This window comes from Pteropus medius, unplaced genomic scaffold (genome assembly GCF_902729225.1).
Source record: "Pteropus medius unplaced genomic scaffold, Ma_sr-lr_union100, whole genome shotgun sequence".
Classification (NCBI taxonomy): domain Eukaryota; kingdom Metazoa; phylum Chordata; class Mammalia; order Chiroptera; family Pteropodidae; genus Pteropus; species Pteropus medius.
The window spans coordinates 1,236,198-1,258,294 of NW_024345483.1; the positions used below are offsets into that span (position 1 = coordinate 1,236,198).

Sequence of the window (22,097 nt, forward strand, 5' to 3'; positions counted from 1 at the left end):
TCTACTGCATAACTCTAATTCCAGGGTAACTTGTCAAAGAGGCAAGCATGGGATAGTTTTCTTTGAATGTTCGTTTTCCTTGTTCTTTCTTTTCCTTAGTTTTAACTCACATTTAAATTACTTGCTGGGGGAGGAATATAAATGAGACTTAGTCGGACCTCATGAGTCATCGGTTCAGTGGGAAATAAAGCAGCCTTGCTTCAAAAAGCAATTTAATTAATTTTGTTATATGCTGTGGAAATACGCTTTTAGAGATGATTCAAAACACTTACGTACAATTGTCTAAAAATAAGCAAACAACTCAAATTACTGTCTGGTTGCTTGGTATAGAAACATTAAAATAATTGGAAGATATTTTAAAATAAAGAATAATGCCAAGTTTGACTGTTTTTTTAAAGGGAGTCTTAGCTGAGTGTACACAAGTAAACGAAAGCAAACTGGTACCTGTGAAAGACAAGGCTTACTTTCAACAGCCCTCTTCTGACCTAGAAGACACACGTTTCCATTCCAGCCTTTGGACTTCCCTTCTGCATCCCAGTTTTCTCACCTGTAGAATGAGAAGGAATCCTGTCATGCCAATTTCTAGAGTTGAGGGTCAAATGAAAAAGTGGGTATGAAAGCACTTTGTAAAGTATAAAACGCTGGACCCACATGTGACATCGTTCCACTTACTCATGAATGATTCTATTTCTTCAGAGTAGAAAAATAACACTGAGTTATAACTCTTTTAAACAAAAATATTGCTTTTACTTTATTTTCTTATCTATTACTTGGAAATACAGTGAAACTGAGGACTTCGAGACTTGCTCCTCACCTCTACACTGAAACTGTGTGTGCTCATCTCCTGGGATGACACCCAGTTGCCCAAGCCAGAAATCTTGGCATCCTGCTTGATTCAACTCGTTTCTCCAACGTCAAGTCCACTGACTCATCCTTCAAAATATACCCAGAGTGCAACCACCTCCACTCCGTGAAATGCCCCTCATCCAAGACCCCATCATTTCATCATTTCTTTCCTGGATGATGGATGGCCCTGGCCGCTGGGTCTCCCCAGTGGTCTCCCCACATCCATTTTCACCCCTTCCAAGCCAATCTTTTCATTTTTAAGTTTATACTTGGGGCAAGTACTGTTGCCTATTCATCTGCTGCTCTATCCTTTCCTTTCTCCTAACTGAAGCCTTCCCCGGACTCAGCAAATCTGGCTATTAATCAGCCCCAGAATGGCCTTGTGATCCACTTCTGACCATTGGGATTTAAGGTGGAATCTGCTGACAGTTCCTGAGAAAGAATATCCTCCCTGTTATAAAGTGAGAGACACACGAGGCAAGTAAACCTTTGCCTTCCCGCACACCCCGGCCCTACCACAACGTTTGGACGTTGTCATGTGCTTAGAACTATAGCAGCCATAGATATGGCAGAGATATGGCAGCCACGCATATATAGCTAGAGAACCAGCTGAAGCCCCAAAGCCATCATACTACTGAACTAACCAAACACTTTTGTTAAATGGCAGGGGTCAGCAAACTCTTTTCTTTTTCTATTCACAGGGAGAATATATATATTTTTTAATTTTTATTTTTCGATTAGAGTTGACATTCAATATTATATTAGTTTCAGGTGTACAGCATAATGGTTAGACATATGATTTACCAATTAGTCTAGTACCCATGTGGCACTACACATATATTACAATATTATTGACTATATTCTGTACCCTGTTCTTAACATCCCCATGACTGTTTGTAACTACTAATTTGTACTTCTTTATCCCTTCACTTTTTTCACCCTGCCCCCAACCCCGACTCCCATCTGATAATCACCAGTTTGTTCTCTGTATCTATGAGTCTGTTTTCATTCTGTTTGCTCATTTACTATGTTCTTTAGATTCCACATATAAGTGAAATTATATGGCATTCGTGTTTCTCCGTCTGACTTATTTCACTCAGCATAATAGTCTGTAGGTCTATCTATGTTGCAAATGGTAAGATTTTATTGTTTTTTTTTTTATGGCCGAGTAATATTCCATTGTATATTTATCCTATAGTCTATTGATGGGCACTTAGATTGCTTCCATATCTTGGCTATTGTAAATACTGCTGCAGTGAACATAGGGGTGCATAGATCTTTTCGAATTGATGAGCAAACTCTTTCTTAAAGGGCCAGACAGTAGACATGTTCGGCTTTGCGGTCAATCTGTGCCTAAACTCAGCTCTGCCCTTGCAAGATGAGATCAGCCATAACCAATACTTAAACAAATGGCCGTGGCTATGTGCCAATAAAACTTTATGGACACTGAGGTCGGAATGTCATATAATTTTCAAATATCCCAGAATATTATTCTTTTGATTTTTTTTTCAACCATTTAAAAATATAAAAAATAGTCTCAGCTTGCAGGCCATATAAAAACAGGCAGCAGCCCAGACGTGGCCCACAATGGGCTACTGTTTGTCAACCCTTGATAGGATAATAAAAAAATCTATCCTTAGGCCTCTTTCTTATTTTCTTCCATGCAGCCAAGAGTATACTAATTGATACGATGGCCTCTTTTTTCCTTTTTTCTACTTAAATTTTTTATTTCGAAATATTTGAAACACCCTAAAAAGTACAGAAAACAGTAAAATAGGCACCTATGTCCCAACTACCCGGATTGAACCCATGCTAACATTTTACCATACTTGCTTCAGATAATTTTTGTTTTTTGCAAACAAAATATATTTAATGGCGGTAAGTTTGCAAGAAAGGTAAAGACAGAGTTATTCCCTAATGCTGACCTTTTTTTTTTAATTAAGTTTATTGGGGTAACATTGGTTAATACGATTATATAATTTTCATTATAATTTAACATCTGTATATTCTATTCTGTTTACCACCCAAGCTTCAGATAATTTTTTAAATAAAGCCTTACCAAATCATTGCAGGCCAAATCCCATTCCGTCCCTCCCTACAGAGGTAGCAGATACCCAGAGGCAAATATGTGTTCTTTTATGCATGTGGTATTTACGCACATTCGTGCATCCATAAACCATACTCCCTATTGTTTTGTGTGCTTTAAAAGTTTACATAAATGGTAGTGCACTGCATATAGCCTACTTTCAATTTCTTTCCCCTCAATATCATCCATGTGGATACACACAGAGTTGCTTCATTCACTTTGGCCGCTGTGTGAATGAGCCGCAATTCATCCAGCTGTTTTTCAACTAGGGAGCAGGTTGGTTGTCTTTCCATGCTTTCCCTCATGCATGATGGTGTTCACTGCAGCACAGTTTGTATGGACAAAAATGTGGAAACTAGGAGAATATCCTGACATTTCTTGCCACTGTTGATAAGGGAGCTTTCTAATAATACAAGTTTCATTATGTCCCTCTCCTGCCCAAAATCTTTTGCTGGCTCCCTATTACCCAATCTCCTGACCCTTCCTCCTGCGCTTCTGCCCTTACTCTCTGCCCTTGAAGCTCTGCAACTCTGCTCCAGCCATATTAGACTTGCTTCCACCTCTGGGCCTTGGCACATACTTTTACTACCGCCGAGCAAAGTGCTCACAAGGCCTTCTGTGTCCTGAGCCTGCCATCTCGCCAGCCCCAGGCCCTTTTCGCCTCTCCCACCCTGATATCACACCTTCTGCTCTGCCCTGCACCTGAGGTGCCCTCTCAGCTCCAGTCCCACCTCCACTGTCCACTGCCAACCCCTTTGCTTTCCCTGCACAATACTTGCAGACATCTATTGGAGCATTTATAAAAAGGAAGTGTCCCAACTGAACTTGACTCCCCAGCTCACTCTGATCTGCTGCATTCAGGAAGCCATGTCCTTATGCCTCTCTGTGCCCCCCCCCCCCAGATTTGGCACGTGGTGGGTGCTCACTAAATAGTTGATGAATTAATATCTGGGTGAATGAATAAAAATCTGTTCTCTACTGCATTAGCTCCCGGAAAAATGAGCTCAAGAATCGCACAGACTGGGATGTGACTGAGGGAATGCAATCTGATCGACTCTTCCCTGTGGAGCTTTGAAGCCCGTAAACGCTGCTGTTTATAGCCTCAGAAGCTTCACTTTAGTTTGATGATTCAACCAACTACTGAATTGCTCTAAGTTTTCTTACAATTCATTTAAAACTATTCTGAAACATGAACGACTGACTCAATTATTTAATTTTAGCCCAGGCAGGTTTCTTGTGAATGTATGGAAACTTTCAGAGAGAGAAAAAAAATTGTATCTACTAGGAAATGAATTTCTAAAATGAATACCAGACACTGACTAGTAAACTAACCAGGGATAAAAGAATTAATATTATGTCTAAAAGGTGATAATTGGCCCCTTATTTACCGGAAGGACTGGTTCCAATGATTACACATTAGTGATTTTACTTCGGCTACTTTGAGGGAAACACTTTCTTAGTAAGTTATGCCAATACAGAAGTCCAAATGTGTTCCATGAAGTTATGACACTAAATTTCTCATGCCTTTTATGGAAATCAATCTTGCTGATTTATAAACACAACATGAATCTAAAAGCAGTTTGTTTACTGGACACCAAGAGAAATTTTTAAATATCTAAATTTACCCCCTTTAAATCCCAAAGTTTATAAACTGGGACCATTTGGGAAAACAGTGTTTCTAAATATACTATATACTTCTTAAGCAGATGACACAAAATATTATTTAACACTCTCTTGAGCACTCAACATTATCCCCAAGGACTCTGTGATATCAAGGGAACCAAGCCTGGGAGGTAGAGATGGAGGTGCCACTTGCTTTTTCCATGACTTGCTGTGTGACCTTCAGCAAACTACTTGCCCTTTCTGGGCCTCGAACGTACAATAAAAATTGAGACAAAATGATTGTGAGATGTCTGCTGTCCTGCAGTGTGAGGTTTAACAAGTTTTCAAGTACATGTAATTTTATGTTCATATATTACAAAAGGAATATAAGCAGTTACATCCAGTGTCTTCTAGAATTTGATAGGTTAGAGAAGTGTGGATAAATTAAACACGAATGGCAATTATTATTATTAAATATTGCCATGACATATATTTTAATCAGACTAAGGTATGTTGAAATAAGCCAACTGTCTAATTATTGGGTCTTATTTTTCATACCCAAACTCCTAGATTTTTCTTCCCCTTGATGTGCTCCTTAGATAACTGGAAAACAATAATTTCAACACTCTTGTCACTCAGAGTATCCACTTCCACAAGTGTAGACACACAATATATTTATCTGTACGGGGATCTGTGTCCATAATCTATGTATGAAAACGATTCTAGAGCACAAAGCAAGCCCCCTAAAAGCCCCTTCCAATTACAAAGACAGTAATGCTTAACAACTGATTCTGTGGAAAATTCCTTTATGCAAAGCCGGAAGAACCGCCAGAAAGAGAATCAACAAAATGATATGGTCAGGCTGGATTGAATGCACAGGACATATTATAGAAGAGGCCCTGAAGTAGCTTAGCAAAGGACGTAACTGCTCACCAGGGAAGTTAATAAGAGACCAAGATTTCCAGGACGAAGCTCTGCTAATTTTCTCAAGAAGAATCTGTTCCGGTGGTGAGTCACTGTCGTTTTACTGGCATAATTTAAGTGACATGAGATAGAAGAAAAGGTCACAATTTAGATTAATGTCATCTCTGGATGACAGAGTGGGTGAGTCACCAAATGGAATTAATCCTGAAGCGTGGTTACCATTTTTGCTGTATTTACTCTCCCCTGATACACTCTACGTATAACACGTTCAACGAGATACTTCGGGAAAGCTGGTCGCGAGGTTTCAGCCTCACTCGAAGCTCTTTATTTCAGAATAGAAATATGGACAATTTTCAAGACAGCAATATTAAATTTACCACGAGGCAATCAAAGGGCTCAGATGTCTGTATGTTGACAGGGGCCACTCTAGTGACTAACGTAAAGTACAAAAAGCCGTAAGAACTTGAGAAATCACTTGAGTCATTCTCCTTACTTTAGAGAAGAGACTGAGATTCAAAGTTAAGTAACTTGCCTAAGACGACACATTTGGTGGCAAAAAGGGAACAGAACCCAGACGTTCTGTCTCCTTGACCAATGTCCTTCCCCCAAATTGGGCATTCTTGATTTATATCTTTACTTTGTAAACTTTCGATTTTACAAAATGTTTCTTATTAAATGGGAAGCAGAGGCCAAATTAACAGGATTTGAAAAGTTTCTCATGTTTATTTTTATTAATATTTATTATAAAGACGTGCTTTAACATCTCACCAAAGAAGATATACAAATGGAAAATAAACACATGAAAAGCTCAAACTCACACACCATCGGGTAACTGCAAATGAAAACGAGATACCACAGCACACCTATCAGAATGGCCAAAATCCAGAATATTCTCAACACCAGATGCTGGCGAGGATGTGCAGCAGAGGTGCTCTCATTCGTCACTGCTGGGGATGCAAAATGGTGCAGCTGCTTTGGAAGACAGTTTGGCAGTTTCTCACAAAAATTCAATGTACTCTTAACATACGATCCAGCAATCACGCTCCTTGGTATTTACCTAAAGGAGTTGAAAACTTACGTCCACACAAAAACCTGCACGAGGATGTTTATAGCAGTTTTATTCATAATTGCCCAAACCTGGAAGCAACCAAGATGTCCTTCAGTAGGTGAATGGATAAATAAACTGTGGTCCATCCAGACAATGGAATCTTATTCAGCATTAAAAAAAAAAAAAGCGAGCTATGAAGCCATAGAAAATGTGGAAGAACTCTGAATGTATATTGCTAAGTGAAAGAAGCCAGTCTCAAAAGGCTGCATATTGTATGATTCCACCTATATGGAATGCTGGATAAAGCAAAATTATAAAATAGTAAAGGTCACTAGTTGTCAGGGGTTCAGAAGAGGGCGGGAGAAATGAATAAGCGGACCACAGAGGATTTTTAGGGATGGGAAACTATTCTGTGTGCTACTATAATAATAGATACATGTCATTAATACATTTGTCCAAACCCAAAGAACGGACAACACTAAGCGTGAACCCTTGTGTAAACTATGGACTATGAGTGACGGTGATGTGTAGGTTCATTGATTATAACAAATGTACCACTTTGGTGGGAAGTGTTGATGGTAGGGGAGTGGGGGGTTAAGGGGTATATGCAAACTATATATTCAGTTTTGCTGTGAACTTAAATTTTCTCTTAAAAATAAAGTCTACTAGAGATTTTTTTAATAAGCTGTGGCTTTCATTCAGGACCTTGTACAACTCATAGATTTGGGAATAGGAATTTCAACACAGCCCACTGGGCCAGTTTATAAGGGACAGTCTGATAGATTCTCAGAAAACCCACTAAACATTCTTTAGAACATGAAAGATAATGACTTTGTCCTAAACAGGTTGATACTTAGTACAGAGAGATCTCTTTAAGCACAAAAAAACCACACTGCATATTCATAATGAAAATAGTTAAATATTCAACATACTAATGCTTATTTCGCTAAAATAATTATATGCATTTTAACATGTGATCAGGGTTCACGAAGCCTACTCCTTGAGTTCAATGTGACAATTAAAACGTCTGTTGTTTATGATTAGAGGGGTCCTCCTAAAACAGCCACAATGGTTTATGCTAAACCTCTCGGATTAGAAATAATCATAAAGTTATCCAAAGGTTATAATAAGGAGACTGATTATTGTTAGTAAAATCAAAGCTAAATGAAACAGATAACATAAAAATTATCACTTATTATGAAATCGCTGCAAATTAAACCTTTAAAACTCACTGTATTAACAGAAAGAACACACACCTTCTGTATTTCTGATATATGAAGAACCATGTGTTCGAATCATAGCAAATACAAATAATGTGTATTTTGTAGAAAACATTGTGTCGAGGGCAGATATGGGGCCTAATTCTGGAGGTCACCATGCCACTAGTGTGGAGCGAGCCTTTGGCAGGGCTGTACCCGCCACCCCCCCCCAAGACCCTCCCCACCACCATGGCAGGCCCAGCTGCGTCAGGGGCTCCAGGAAATAGAAAGTGTGTACTAAGGTCAAACCCAATAGAAGTAATTCATTCATTCACTCAACACATGCACAGTACCCTATTCTGTGCCAGGCACAGGACAGGGTACTGGGTATATGAGTGTGAGCAAAACCGGTTGATGTGGTATCCGCCTGCATGGTGACGCATGGGCCACTAGCGCTCACCCAGGCAGAAACTGGGGGTGGGGGTTCAGTTGAGAACCAAACCATAAAGCTCCCTTGAAACTCTCTTAAGAAACACACCATTGGGCAGTTGGTGTTTTAAGGGGGCGGTGACCTATCCAGAGAACTGCGGTCATGGGCTTCCAGCTTCGAGAGGCTGCCCACATTCCCCGGCCCCTGGCTCTGTTCTCCCATCTTGAAAGCAAGAGTCCTTCTCACTCCCCACCACTATGACTTCCTCTTACATTTCCCTCTTCCACTTACAAGGATCTGTATTGGTTTCTTATGGCAGCCTCAACGGATTACTACAAACTTGGTTATTTGAAACAATGAATATTTATTCTCTCCGAGTTCTGGAAGTCAGAAGTCTAAAACCAAGGCATCGATTGGCAGGGCTGTGCTCCCTCCAGAGGCTCTAGGGGAGAGTCCTCCCCTGCCTCTTCCAGCTTCTGCTGGCCTCAGGCTTCCTTGGCTCATGGCCACCATCACTTCAGTATCTACCTTTCTTCACATCGCCTTCTCCTGTGTGTGGGTCTGTTTCAAACTCCCTCCCCTCCCTCTCATAAAGATACCTGTGATGGCATTTAGGTTACCAGGGATTATCAAAGATTATTCCACCACGATAATCCAGATAAACTCCTCCTCTCAAATCCTTAATCACATCTTTTCCCGTATGAGGTAATATCTACTCTTGCTATAGAATAGTCACAGGTTCTAGGAATTAGTTAAGTGAATATATCTTTGGCGCATCATTTTTTAGCCTACCACAAGACCCTTGTGATAAAGTTGGGCCCACCTAGATAATCTAGGATAATCTTTCTTTCTTAAAATCAGCTAAATAGCTACCTCCATTCCATCTGCACCTTTAATTCCCCTTTGCCAGGTCAGGTAACATATTCTCAGGTCCCAGGGGGTCAGATGTGAACATCTTTAGGGTTCAGTATTCTGCCCATACAACACTATATAGCATAACTGTCATAGGCTGAAATGTGTCCCCCCAAAAATTCATGCTAGAGTCCCAACTTTCAGTACCTCAGAATGTGACTGTACTTGGAGACAGGGTTTACACAGAAGTGATCAAATTAAAGTGAGTTCATTACGGTTAGCTCTAATCCAGTATGATCGGGATCCTCATTAAGAGATTGGGACACACAGACACACACAGAGGTACAACCATGTGAGGACACAGTGAGAAGACAGCCATCTACAAGTCAAAGACCTCAGAAGAAACCAACACTGCCAACATTCGGATCTGAGCTCCAGCCTCCAAATTGTATATAAACTGTGTGTGTGTGTGTGTGTGTGTGTGTGTGTGTGTGTGTGTGTGTAATAATGTGTATACTTAGATACGTAGATGTCTCAAATCTTTTTTAGAAGTGAACAGGATTAGTAACAACTAGCTGGAGCTCTCGGAAATGCAGAAAGAAGCTAGAATACAATCAACAGGTGGCTAGAGGACAGAGAACAAAGGGCACAGACATGAGGGGTGGCATACTAGACAAGACCAGGAACTGACTATCCCCACGATTAACTAGCCACAAGTACTTCTCAATATTTTAGCAGTATTTGAAGCCCATTCACCCCAAAATGAAAATTTTAAAAAGCCACAGAGCAAAGAGCTGCTTATTTTTCCCCACTGCCACACAAATTCTGATGGGCCTATCGCAGGTGGGGTTTAACTGGCCCTTCCTGTGTTAGCGCGTCACACAGCCATCCACCACTTTGAGCATATCTGGTCTGCATTTAGTGCATAAAAGCTTCCCCTTGACAGCTCTGTACGTATTCTATATGATACAAAGAGGCAAACAAATGCAAAAAAAATAGTTTAATAAAATTACTATTAATTGAATCAGGACACATCGAAGTGGCATTATGAACAATTTTTTAATGACAACAGATGGTAAATTTATACAAATTACAGGCTAGAATATAACGAATACAAAATCCATCCAGATGACGGCTAAAAAAGCATCACTTAACAAAAGCAAATCTGAATCAACTGGCTAAAGAACTCAAGCCCCCCATTTTACACACAGCTTTCAACACAGCGCATCTAAAGCCTGCCCCAGTCTGGGCACTATTCAAAACTACAGCATATTCAATGACTAGTGATTTAAAGATTCTAACACGTTTAAGCATTGATGTCAGGAGACATCTCATAACAGGTTCACTATGCAAAACTCAAATGCGAATATGTGAACGTTCTTTGCAAACTGTAAGGTGCTGTGCAGATGTTGTTAGCTATTGCTATTATCACTGTTCAGTGAGATTTCACTGAACTTGAGAAAAAGGAAGACTAGTCTGTGTAACTGACAAATATGACTTGTAAAACATCTTAAAAGGAACGCAGAGATTACTTTCAATTACACATAGCAATGAAACAAGCGAGAAGAGCATGGCCAGGAGTGATGATAAATTGAGGGATTCCAGACTATTTTAATAAATAGTATAAGGGATTAAGCTGTTCAGATTTCATGTAATAGATTCCCAAAGTCTCTGAAAATAATTGAGTCAGGTGACCCTTTACCCTTACAAAAAGGAAAGAAAACTCTCGTCAAGTTATTAATGTGCTGTTTCAGCCTACCTTTTGCAAAATTTATCTGAAATACAAGAATCGAGTCTGAATTAATAGTTATACTACTCTGGTGGAGGATGCAGAACGACTGACAGCAGAGAAATCTGCTGCTGACCTAAGACAAGTGACAAAGTCGGTGCCATAATCATTTATAAAAGAGGCCTCGCAACAAGTTGTGGACTTTATTTACACTTCAGTGTAAACATGAACCTGTCTGGCAACAAGAAATACACACCAGATCCAGCTCAGACAGAATTTTAATTCTTTGTTTCATGTACTTACAGCTTTCATCTTTCCTTGGGCACACCTTATTTGCTTTCACTGGTCTCCTTGAGTATTCTAGATGTATATATGAAATTTATGTGAAAATGGAAAATAGACACCAAATAAGTCAATCGGTTGCTTCTTTTGGCAAACCTGATGAGATTTTTTATGATGAAAGCAGTCTAATTATTACCACGTATTTCAGTTAGATTTCCATGGAGCGCATTTTTTTAAATAAAAGGTTTAAATTTCTTCAGTTAACAACTCAAAATGGAACTTTGCTGCTACATGTAAAATGGTATCCACTTGAAGAGCTAATGACATTAGATGCATTCTACAGCAGACTTCTCAGTTTTCAGCACAATGGGGAAAAAGATTATATTCCGGGAGGCAAAATGGGAGGTGAGGTGAGGAAAGTAACGTGTTACAGTAAATGGGGTTAAATCAGTAGCTTGTACTGACATTTCAAGTTACTTCCTAACTGAGGTTCTTCTTACAATCAGTTTTCAAACAATAATGAACATATTCCTACCTTAAAACATGTATAAGGGCTCAATTGTAGCTTTTCTTTCTAAACATCATGAAGTATGTACACTGTGCAACAGGAAACTAGTGAGACATCTTAAAAAATAAGATGTCAAATACCATATGTTATTTCAACAGCAGCAAACTAACAAGCTAACAGTTAAAACCCCAGGAAAAAAATTAACTGGTTTGAAAACAAGCCTATACTGTAATAATCCTCAATATCAATTCTAGCATCCGATTCTAAATTTTAATCATTTGGTATTTTTTCCAAGAGGAAATTACGACTGCTTTTGCATGAATCCCTGGTTAAGTATTTGCAAAAAAATATCCATATCATTATCTACTCAGCGAACATCTGAAGTCAAACAAAATAATCCAACATTGGACAGTACCATTTTACAAACAGTGTAACATCCCCAAAGTACAAAAACTTTGGCATTGCAGAAAAGGAAGTTACGTGCACAATTCCAAGTACAAGGCATCTAAAGAGGGGACTGTCTGGAAATCCACCACACAGCACCCCAGACTCAAACCGGGCTTTTCTATAATTTTATAATAAATTTGTACAATTTTATATGAAAATGTAGTCTTTTTGAAGAAAACACTTTACATTTAGATTAACTGCTTACAGACACTTAAACTGTAGACAACATTTAACTATACGAACCCAGTTCCACAACATTAAAAATAGAGGTGAACAAACAAGTTGGTAAATGGCAAAAACAACAAGGGCCACTGTATTACGAATTAGCAATAACAGGAAACTTGAACAGAGATTATCTACTTTTAAGAATACAGGTAGAATGTGTGTGTGTGTGCATTTGTTTGTTTGTTTGTTTGAGAAAATGGCCGCTGATCACTCATGTGAAAAAAATGCAAACAGCTGTCAGGTAAAGTTGGCAGAATTTGAACTTGACCCAAACTTTCAGTGCTATGGAACCAGCATTAAGAAATGCCTATGGGATGTAAATCAAAATAGTGGGTATCTCCAGGTGGCAAAATTACAGGAAATTTAAATTTTCTTCTTGTTTTAATATGTACTTTTCTGGGTGTGTTTTTTTAAATTGCACACAAGTAGTACCAAGTGGCTAGAAATAACACAGACTAAAGATACTAAAGTAAAATCATAGGGTCTTTTTCTATCAGCAAGGACCTCAAGGATTATCTAACTATATATAAGGGCTCTGATTAAATAGACTAAAAATCCCAAGAATTCTTCCTGGGTGATAAAAATAATCTATTTTCAGGATGGTTTACACTCCCTAAGTATGCAAAAAACAACCATTTAAATGTAAATTCCTATCATATACATTATAAAAAACAGTAGGAAAAACAAATTTAAAAGGAATTTACACAAACCTGGGAATTAAAGTGTAACTTCATTGCTGAACAACAGAGCAAAGCAGATTATTAAAGAATTGATCTGCAAGCACAGGCAGGCCTGCGAGGGGTCTTTAGGGAAGCAGACCAGTGTCCAAGCAACTAGCTCTGCTTTGCTATTGAGATCCTTCAATAAACCAGTTGATGTAAAATGGAATTCACCCTAGATTCCCTCTGAAATAATGTAATGCAAGATTCCTATTGACTAGGGATTACACTTTCTTTGAAATTTTCAGTGACATTCAGATTAATTCTATTACCTACATTTAAGCGATTTTCCATAGGAATTTACAACCTAAAATCCAATGACCTGGCACTTTGATGATAGTTTAGGGGAAGTATTCCAGAGAAAAATAAAGTTTAGATTTGCTTGGCTCTGTACATCTTAAAATATCCAGAAAAGTAGAACTCAAAAACCAACCAAAAGACAAAGTGCTATAAAACATTTTCTGTTGTAAAATAATCAAATTCTTCCCAGAATAATGTGTAATTAACTCAACATACTTATTTGTAACCAATTTCATTTTTCCAAATTCTGTTGCAAATGAGAGGCTCATACAGTTATAATTGATGCAAACCACTGTATTTAGAAAGATCAAAATTTACATTAGTCAACGTGACTCTTAAAATCCATTTTAACATGTTCTTATAACTTTAGGGAAATCGTCAGTATCCCAGACACATTTACCATTTAAAAAATCAATTTAATGCTATCAAAAGGGGATGTGCGCTTTAATCCTGTTTGCCTTCACGCCACTGCCGTGAGCCTTCATTCCAGGCCACATAGACGAAAAGGGCCAGCACCACATGGACGGCAACCACCGCAACAATAGCAGCATAAAAATAGCTGTCCCTATTGGACATCCCAAAGGCGCCTATCAAGAGAAAGAAAGTTTCCATTTTATTCCTAAATTTATCAAAGTACAAAAACAAAGCATACTAATTTTATTAGCTATACATTTAGTCAGGCAATTAAAAAGCAACACTTTGGGTGGTGTTAAAACAAGTATTCACTTAAAGATCTGAATACCTTCTATACATGAAGACTATTATTTTGAAGGAGAACCGTAATTATCACTTCATCTAAGGACTTTGACATAAAAAAAAGGGAGCTTTATTTTCTCTTCCTTCCAATGTCTGCCACCAAAGGTACATTCCTCCAAATTCTTCCACCCGTGGCAGTCAACTCTTGCTCTCAAAGGGCTATTAAAAGAAAGCATGTGCAAGCTATTTCACAGAAAACCATAAATGAATATGATGTCTAGCTGAAATAACTGAGTGATGAAAAGTTTATTTCATGAAGACTCATTATGAGCAACGTGATATTTGAAAAGCAAAACAAGAAGCAAACTTAAGAATATCCAGTTTACAGATATAAAGGTCATAAAAGCAGAGAAACTTAAATATAGTAATATGTCTATAAAAATAGTAAATATGGTTTAGGATTACCTTCAAAAACATAAGACTTAGTGGTGAAATATAACCCAATAGGTACAGTGATCATTAAAGCTGTGAAGAACAGGAGCGTCTTCAGGGTAGATGCTAAAGAACTTTCATTTCTGGAATAAAGTAAACAAAGAGAAAAATCAGAACCTGCACAGCCACTCTGAACTGCTCTTATATCCCTAAACATTAGGAACACCCACAGCAAAGACTCTGGGAACCCCGCCCCAGCCCTGGAAGCAGAGGCCAGAGGAAGAAGCACAGAGTCAAGGTCTCAAAAGTGGAAGATCTTAAGACACTTCGCTGCAGGCCCATCCCCAAGAGACTGTCATTCAGATTCAGTGTGAAAGGAAGTGGCAACGTGTGGAAGCTGCCTGCAATCTCCAAAGTGCTATGCAAATGTATACAGTAATTACAGAATTTACAATGGAAGTGACGAAGAAGACACACAGAAAACTAACAGCTAGCTGAGCACAGTACAAACAAGGTGAGAATATCCAAAGAAAAAACAGCCTAGAACAATCTGGATGCAGCTGAAGGAAATTTCTTTTAATTAAATAGCTGTAGTACAATTTAGATAGCCTTCATGTAATATGGATGCATTGAAAGTTTGATGTCAAAACATTTTCTGAACTCTATTTGTCCACAATTTTAAAATCAAGGAAATATTCCAATGGAAAAACTTTCGTTCCAGAATACAATAAGACTACTCTGAAGAATGTAACCAAACTTCTAAAATTATATTCTTAAAGGAAAATAAGTTTGATGAACTGCTACTTAAAACATTAACAATATAAATATTAATATAAGAGCATAAACAAAACTGGGTAACATAAAAATATCCAATAACGGAAAAACAATTTCACGAACGATGTATAGCAATACATGGAGACATTAAAAAAAATTGATGATTTTTCAGAAAATATTCATGTGATAAATGAACAAGGCAAATTACAATGCATTATGCATGTCACGAGTCTGTACATTAAGGCCTGAGAACCCACAGCCTATTTCCGTAAATAAAGCTGAACTGGAACACAACCACACCCCTTTGTTTATATATCATCTAAGACTGCTTTGGAGCTACAGTGGCAGAGCTGAGTAGTAGACTACATGGCCTGCAAAACCTACTACTACCTGGCCCTTTACAGAAAACCTTTGCCAAACCCTGACGTATATATACTATTCCGATTATATAAAAAAACATGTGTATAAAACTTTCCCATTTTCAAAACGTTCCTTAATGATCTTTTACTGACTTTTTAATATCAGTATTTGTCCTATGCGTTGTTACCAATGAGCAATGTTCCCGAAAGTGAAGTGGTAGTCAGCTTCCCGCAACTCTGAACGTGTACATACCTCATACACATCACCTGGTACATTATAAAGGCCGAACCCTATAGCTTTAATCTTCTGTTTATGGTCCTTTCCCCCTTAAATCTAACCATCCTCAGACTACCTTCACCTACTGCTAATTTTATGCTCATAGTCCACACCTGAACTTAATTCTCTTTCTGGTCATCCTTAGCTAGAGGTGCTGGTTTTTATCTGTATCTTTAAAAAAGAGACAGCCCAGCCTTCAAGGTTCCCCCAAGTAGTCTCTCCTCGAAGCACCTTTCCTGATTACACCCCAGAAGAAGTCACTGCTCTGGGACCCAATCACACTTTGTTCATACCTGTTATTACAGCACTTCATGTGACAGCTTGCTTCCTACAGTCCTGCACATCCCTCTGTACCCTTAGAAAACCCAGACAGGACTTCTAACTGTGTACACAATTAGCTGGGAGGTTTCTGGCAGCCTCAAAAGGAAGGGAACATCTCAAGTTTATATCAATTATCTACAAACTTTTTTGACTGCAATCCATCACTAAGTAAAAGTTTGCGCACATGTCCCCACACTGGTATTTTGATATTTTTAAATCGATTATCTATACACATACTAGTAATACCTTCTTTAAAATATAAACGATATGCAAAAATAGATACTAAAAAAGATGAGGTTAAAAATAAATTTATGCAGAAGTTCTAATATTTTCTTTCCTTACTTCAATAGATCATCTTTTTAACATTTTACATGTTAGCATTTAACACTTTCGTGATCACTGAGCTGTACATTCTCATTTAATATACACAAGTTCCCTTAAACTGTTCCTAGTAGTAATTTTTTAGAGAAATATATTGTGTAATCTTAATGAAGAATATGAGTGCCTGCAGTAGCTCTATAAAAAATACAAAAAGTCAGCATTTGGCCACTGTTGCAGACCCCTGCCCCCCCCCCACAAAAACCCCTTAACTTTTGGGGTGTTTCTGTGGTGAGTTAAAGTATGAGTTTTAGGGGTGTGAAGTTTAGATTTGACCTGATAAACAAAGCTTGAGAATCTAGAGAAAGGGTAATTAACTGGTTCTCTTGTTCTTTAGATTACCTCTCTTGAATATATATTATCTGGCCTGGCTTTGAGAAAAGTTTATTATTAAAGAAGATATACCATAAAAATGTTTTAAAGCAAACAAAATCACTTCCAATCCCACCACCCAAACATAATATTTTCTGCATGTTAATTTCTAGCCCTACACACTCTACATAGGACATATCTTAACAATTTGTAGCTTATCTTCAACCCCTTCTCACTTGTCTTTACCTTAAGCTCCAAAAGTTTGACTTTTATTCTGGGCTATGACCTCATAAATATGGGACTACGTATAAAGTTAAGCACAAAAACTTTTGAAAACTAGCAAATTTCCTCTAGTGTTTATAGGGCATTTCTCCTTGGTCTCCAGCCACAGCCCACTGAGGCTGGCAGTGCTGTTGGCACAAGCCAGCCTGGGTACAACCAGTGATTTATTCTAAAACAAAGCAACTGATGGCATTCAATTGATTTCTCCTGTGTGTCTCTGAACGGATGTTACCGAGATTTGTTAGAAATAAAGAATGGGGAAACCCAGAATGAAAGTTGGCCTCACACAAAAGAAATAATTCAGGATGAACCTTATTGTGCCCCACTCTTAGAACCACTTAGAATTTACCCACATCATATAAACTTCTGCAGCAAACACAAAGCAGATAGAGCTTACCAAGTTCCCCCTTTGTGGCAAGCAAGACTACTTGCACTCTGTGAAGATTTCACTGCAAATTCCATTAGGAAACACGAAAATCAGTCCAGGAGGGCTAGACTGTATTCTAAGTGTACTTAATGAAAATACCTGTTGGAATCATCACTGGTAAACGGTAAAAAAACAAACAAAACATCCGAAACATCTACAATGACACTGTGAGAGAGGGAAGAGCACAAGCTCCAAAGATCACCAGATTTGGAGTCAGTAGGCTTGGTCAAATGACAGCTCCACACTTACTAATCGTATGATCTGTGTGGTATTAGACAAGTCACTTATCCTGAGTCAACTTCATCTTCCTTAAAATCAGGAAACTAAGCGCTTTCTTAATTCTGATAACGTCTGTAATAATAAAGCAACTAAGCTGAACTTGGCACACAGTGGGACCTCTCTGAACAGTAGTAGCTAAATCCTTTCCCAACTTCTTGCCTACCGAGGTATCCATAGCTAGGCTAGTCAGCCAGAGTCACCTGCTCTCTCAGATTCCTTCAGCCCCTATCCCACTGACAACCCCAGGGAAGCAGTCTCACAGCAGGGCCTGCCCCTATTCCCTTCCATTCATTCATTCACTCATCCATTCATTCATACAGCAAACACTAATTAAGCCCCGACGACGCAGGCCCCGTAGACTCCACGGAGATGGAGAAAGCCGGGTTCCTGTCGTCAGGGAGCTCACCCCCTAGCAGAGAGACTGCAGACAACCCCAATATAGATGACAGCGAGAGGAAGTGCTAGGGCGGGAGCATGAGCTGTAGGCCCACCGGCCCCAACATACTTCCCCGCTCTCCCATCCCGCAGGTCTAGACCTCACGCCCACCACAAGCCAGAGTTCCCTCATGCCTCGCTTCAGGCCTGGACAGGCCCGCATCGCGCGGTTCAGGCCCCGGCCGCGCCCGGACCCCGCTCGGGACTACCTGACGTCGGGCGGCTGCAGCGCGTTCAGCGCCGCTTTATCAAGGCGCTCCATGGCGTCGCCGCCCGCAGCAGGTACTGGGAGGCGGGCTGGGCTCGGTGAACACACTCGCTTGGTTTAACGGAGTACCGGTCCAGACGGCCTAGACCGGAAATGCTGGCGAGCGCCGAGCTGTGAGACGCAGTGCGCAGGCGCGGCGCACGGCGGTGACGCTAGCTGCGGCAGGCGCATGCGCGGCGCGGCGCGCCGCGGTGATGTTGACTGCGGTGAACGCGGGCGCGAGCGCGAGCGCCCACGTGACTTACCGTCCCGGGCTCCGCGGCGTGCGCCATGTCGGGGGCTCCCTGCACTCGAGGAGCAGTCCCGGCGAGTAGCCCAGCCATTCCACGTTGAGCCGGGATTTGCCTCGCAGCATGGTTCTCCGGAACGGTTGGCGCTGTTGCCGCCGCCCCCTGAGTGAAAGCGAGTACCTTCTGTCCCAGCCCCTGTCTCCGAGCTGCGGTTGCGAGGCGACCGGAGCAGCTGAGCCAGGAGGAAAGACGAGCAGGCAGATGAATGTGGTGCTAGGCAACCAAGCAGTTTCCTACGACAACAACAACAGAAAAAAGCAGTGCACATTATTCTCCAGCCCTTGAGCAAATGTTTCATTAATTATTGCCCGCAGTGAAAGTCCAGCCGTGGGAAGCTAGGAGTAGTTAGTTTAACACTCACCGGAGCCTGGTAAAGCTAGAGAATGTCAGGGCTGAAAGAGCCCTTGCTAAGAGTGACTGTTTCCAGGCCTGACACCGGTGACCCCAACTTCCACTTAAAGTTAAAAACATATTTTGCAGCTGCTCAGAAAGCGCCAATGAGGCAACAGGGACTCAAATAGTAAGGGACAGATGGGCCTCCCTGGCCTGCACAACCCGAGAGATATAAACGAAAAGGGTGCGTAAGCCTAGGATCAGGCTTGACAAAATTAGGTTGCCACTGGCTGCTTATAAAAGGACAGCCCTTACATGGTCAACTTCTGGAAAGGGCCACTGACCACACATCTATTTTCTGCACCAATGGACACAAAGCCTACATGTGAAATCATGAATAAACCAGCAGCTTAGAGTGGTGTTGAGGGCCGTGGACTGGGCAGCAGGAAGCCTGGGTTTGAGTTAAAACTTAATAATCCCTCTCTGGGCCTCATGTAGACCCTTAGCGGGGGATAAGAACCATTTAATGAATGCCAGAACTAGGGCAGAATTAGACTGTAGCTCTGGGGTGGGCAAAGTGGCCTGTCCGCCAAATACATAGAGCCAGCCTGCCTACCACCTGTTTCTCTAGAGCCCATGAGTTAATGTTTTTTTTCCATTTTTAAAGGGTTTTTAAAAATAAAAAGAATATATTGACTCACGTGAAAACTATATGAAATTCAGATTTCAGTGTCCATAAATAAAATTTTATGGGAACTCAGCCATGCTTATTTGTATTGTCTATGCTGCTTTCAAACTAAAATGGTGACGTCCTTGAGTAGTTGTGACAGAGACTGGTCCACAAAGCCTAAAATATTTACTGTCTGGAACTTGACAGGAAATGTTTGCCGACCCCTGTGCTAGCTGATCACCCTATAATGAGGTCCTTGAACCCCTAGGGATCCGTAGATGTAGTAATGGTGGTTCTGAGAACAATTTTCAATATTTTAAAAAATATAATAAACTGGATGTATTTACTTGCTATAAGGGATCACCAGCTACTTAAAACACTGCCTTTCTTTGATTTTTGGCACTAATTATATCACATTGATGAGGTAATTCTGGTTTTTGAATAAGAAAATACACATATTATTACTAACCCGAAATAAACCATCGTATACTTGGTTGACTAAATCTTTTAAAACATAGAAGAAACAGAAGAGGAAAGATCTTTGCTTTGTGATTCTGTGAATATCTAAGGCCTAGAAAAAGGACATGATATATAGTAGGCACTCACTAAATATTTGTGAAATAAATGAATTGGGTCCACAGATGGGCAAAGAGCAAAAGGGTTCTTGGTAGAGAAAAGATTGGGAACTACTGATGTAGTTTATTAGCTTGCTAGGGCTGCCTTAACAAACTACCATAAATTGAGTGGCTTAAACAACAAAAATGTATTATAGTTCTGGAGGCTGGAAGGCTGAGATCAAAGTGTTAGCAGAATTGGTTCCTTCTGAGGATGGTGAAGGAGAACCATCTAGCTCAGCGGTCCCCAACCTTTTTGGCAACAGGGACCAGTGCTCCTATGAGAATCTAATGCCTGATGATCTGAGGTGGAGCTGAGGCGGAGATGCTAGTGCTGGGGAGCGGCTGCAGATACAGATGCAGCTTTGCTTGCCCGCCCACCAGTCACCTCCTGCTGTGAGGCCCAGTTCCTAACAGGCCATGGACTGGTACCAGTCCGTGTCCTGGGGGTTGGGGATCCCTGACCTAGCTTCTGGTGGTTTGCTGGCAATCCTTGATGAACCTTGATTTTTAGAAGCATCCCCCAGAGCTCTGCATTTCTCTTCCCATGGCATTCTCCCTGTGTCCAAATTTCTCCTTTTTATAAGATGCCAGTCATATTAGATCAGGATACCCTCATCTTAATTAATTATACCCACAACTACGCTATTTACAAATAAGGTCACATTCTGAGGTACTAGACTTAGGAGTTCAACATAAGAATTTGGGGAGAGGCGCAATTCAGCCCACAACAGTAGTCTAAAGTTCTCCTTGTACAGATGAGGAAACTGTCTTAGAGAGGGAAGGGACTTGTCAGAAGTCACGAATTTACCTAGTGGGGCTTAGCTCATCCCTTACTTCCCAGACCAACACTTTCAGACTATCACATTAGCAGTCCTTTGCGGCAAGTTTCATGATAACTTAGACAAGAACCATTCATAAATAAGATTTGACATGGGACAAAATGCCTGGATAATCTCATTTATATATTAATGTGTGTGTGTTTTTTTTTTATAAACTAAAACACTCATATCTTTTTCTTGCTGACTTCTATACTCTACCCACATTTACTGTGAGCTCACCGAGGTGGAGATCGAACTTTTAGAATAAATTCAGAAGCTGTAAGAGAAAGAAAGAAATTAGCCAGCACTCTAGCCGCTCAGCAAAGTCCTGAAACCTCCTACCTACAGCAGCTGATAATGAACTAGAGGCCAGTTGAGCCCAAACAGAGCCGTTGCCATGGGAATGAAATGGCACGTCAGGCAACCGTTCAGTAGTTCCTCCCTTATTCCTTTGAGAACTGGAAAATGATTCTCAGATGGAAAGAGCCCCAGTCTGGCCCTTTCATTTTAGTTGAGAAAATGAAAAGCTAAGGATAGGAAGTGACTTGTTCCAAATTCACTGGATCAGTGATAGGATTAGAAAATTTAGAGTTCCTAATTCTCAGTCTAGTGTTTTCTACAGGTTATGGATCTCAGTGTTATAAACCCAATGACATAGAAAGTATACACTCAAAGTCGAGTTTGGCAACAACTCAAATTTGCTTTACTGACTCCCAAAACCATGACACCCCATGCCCTGGCAGTCCCCCCTTGGGTGGCTAGCAGTGGGCTTAAAAGGGAACGGCCATGCTTGAAACACCAACTGGTACTTTCTGAAGCTGATGCTCACACAGCCTGGTGTATTAAAAATTAATCTATGAGGAAAATAGAAATAAGCTCCACCAAACGATTAACAAAACTCATGCTTAAAAAAAAGAGAGAAACAGAAACTC

At 40.1% G+C, this 22,097-nt stretch overlaps 1 protein-coding gene across 1 annotated transcript; it reads right to left on the minus strand.

Annotated features, from left to right (window-relative positions):
• Nucleotides 1-10,027: 10,027 nt before the first annotated feature.
• On the minus strand, nucleotides 10,028-18,577 carry VMA21 (vacuolar ATPase assembly factor VMA21). Its single transcript, XM_039873950.1, has 3 exons — nucleotides 18,379-18,577; nucleotides 14,359-14,468; nucleotides 10,028-13,784 (listed from the first exon to the last, which is right to left on the minus strand). Exons 1-3 carry the CDS (start codon nucleotides 18,429-18,431, stop codon nucleotides 13,642-13,644), a joined length of 306 nt encoding a protein of 101 aa, XP_039729884.1. The 5' UTR covers nucleotides 18,432-18,577; the 3' UTR covers nucleotides 10,028-13,641.
• Nucleotides 18,578-22,097: the final 3,520 nt, after the last annotated feature.

Bases quoted from the DNA above. Each gene is read 5' to 3' on its own strand.
- VMA21 (XM_039873950.1), bottom strand. From the start codon at position 18,431: ATGGAGCGCCTTGATAAAGCGGCGCTGAACGCGCTGCAGCCGCCCGAC. The intron at 14,469-18,378 runs GTAGTCCCGAGC...ACTTTATTCCAG, and splicing joins CTGCAGCCGCCCGACGTCAG to AAATGAAAGTTCTTTAGCAT. The intron at 13,785-14,358 runs GTAATCCTAAAC...TTCTCTTGATAG, and splicing joins TAAGTCTTATGTTTTTGAAG to GCGCCTTTGGGATGTCCAAT.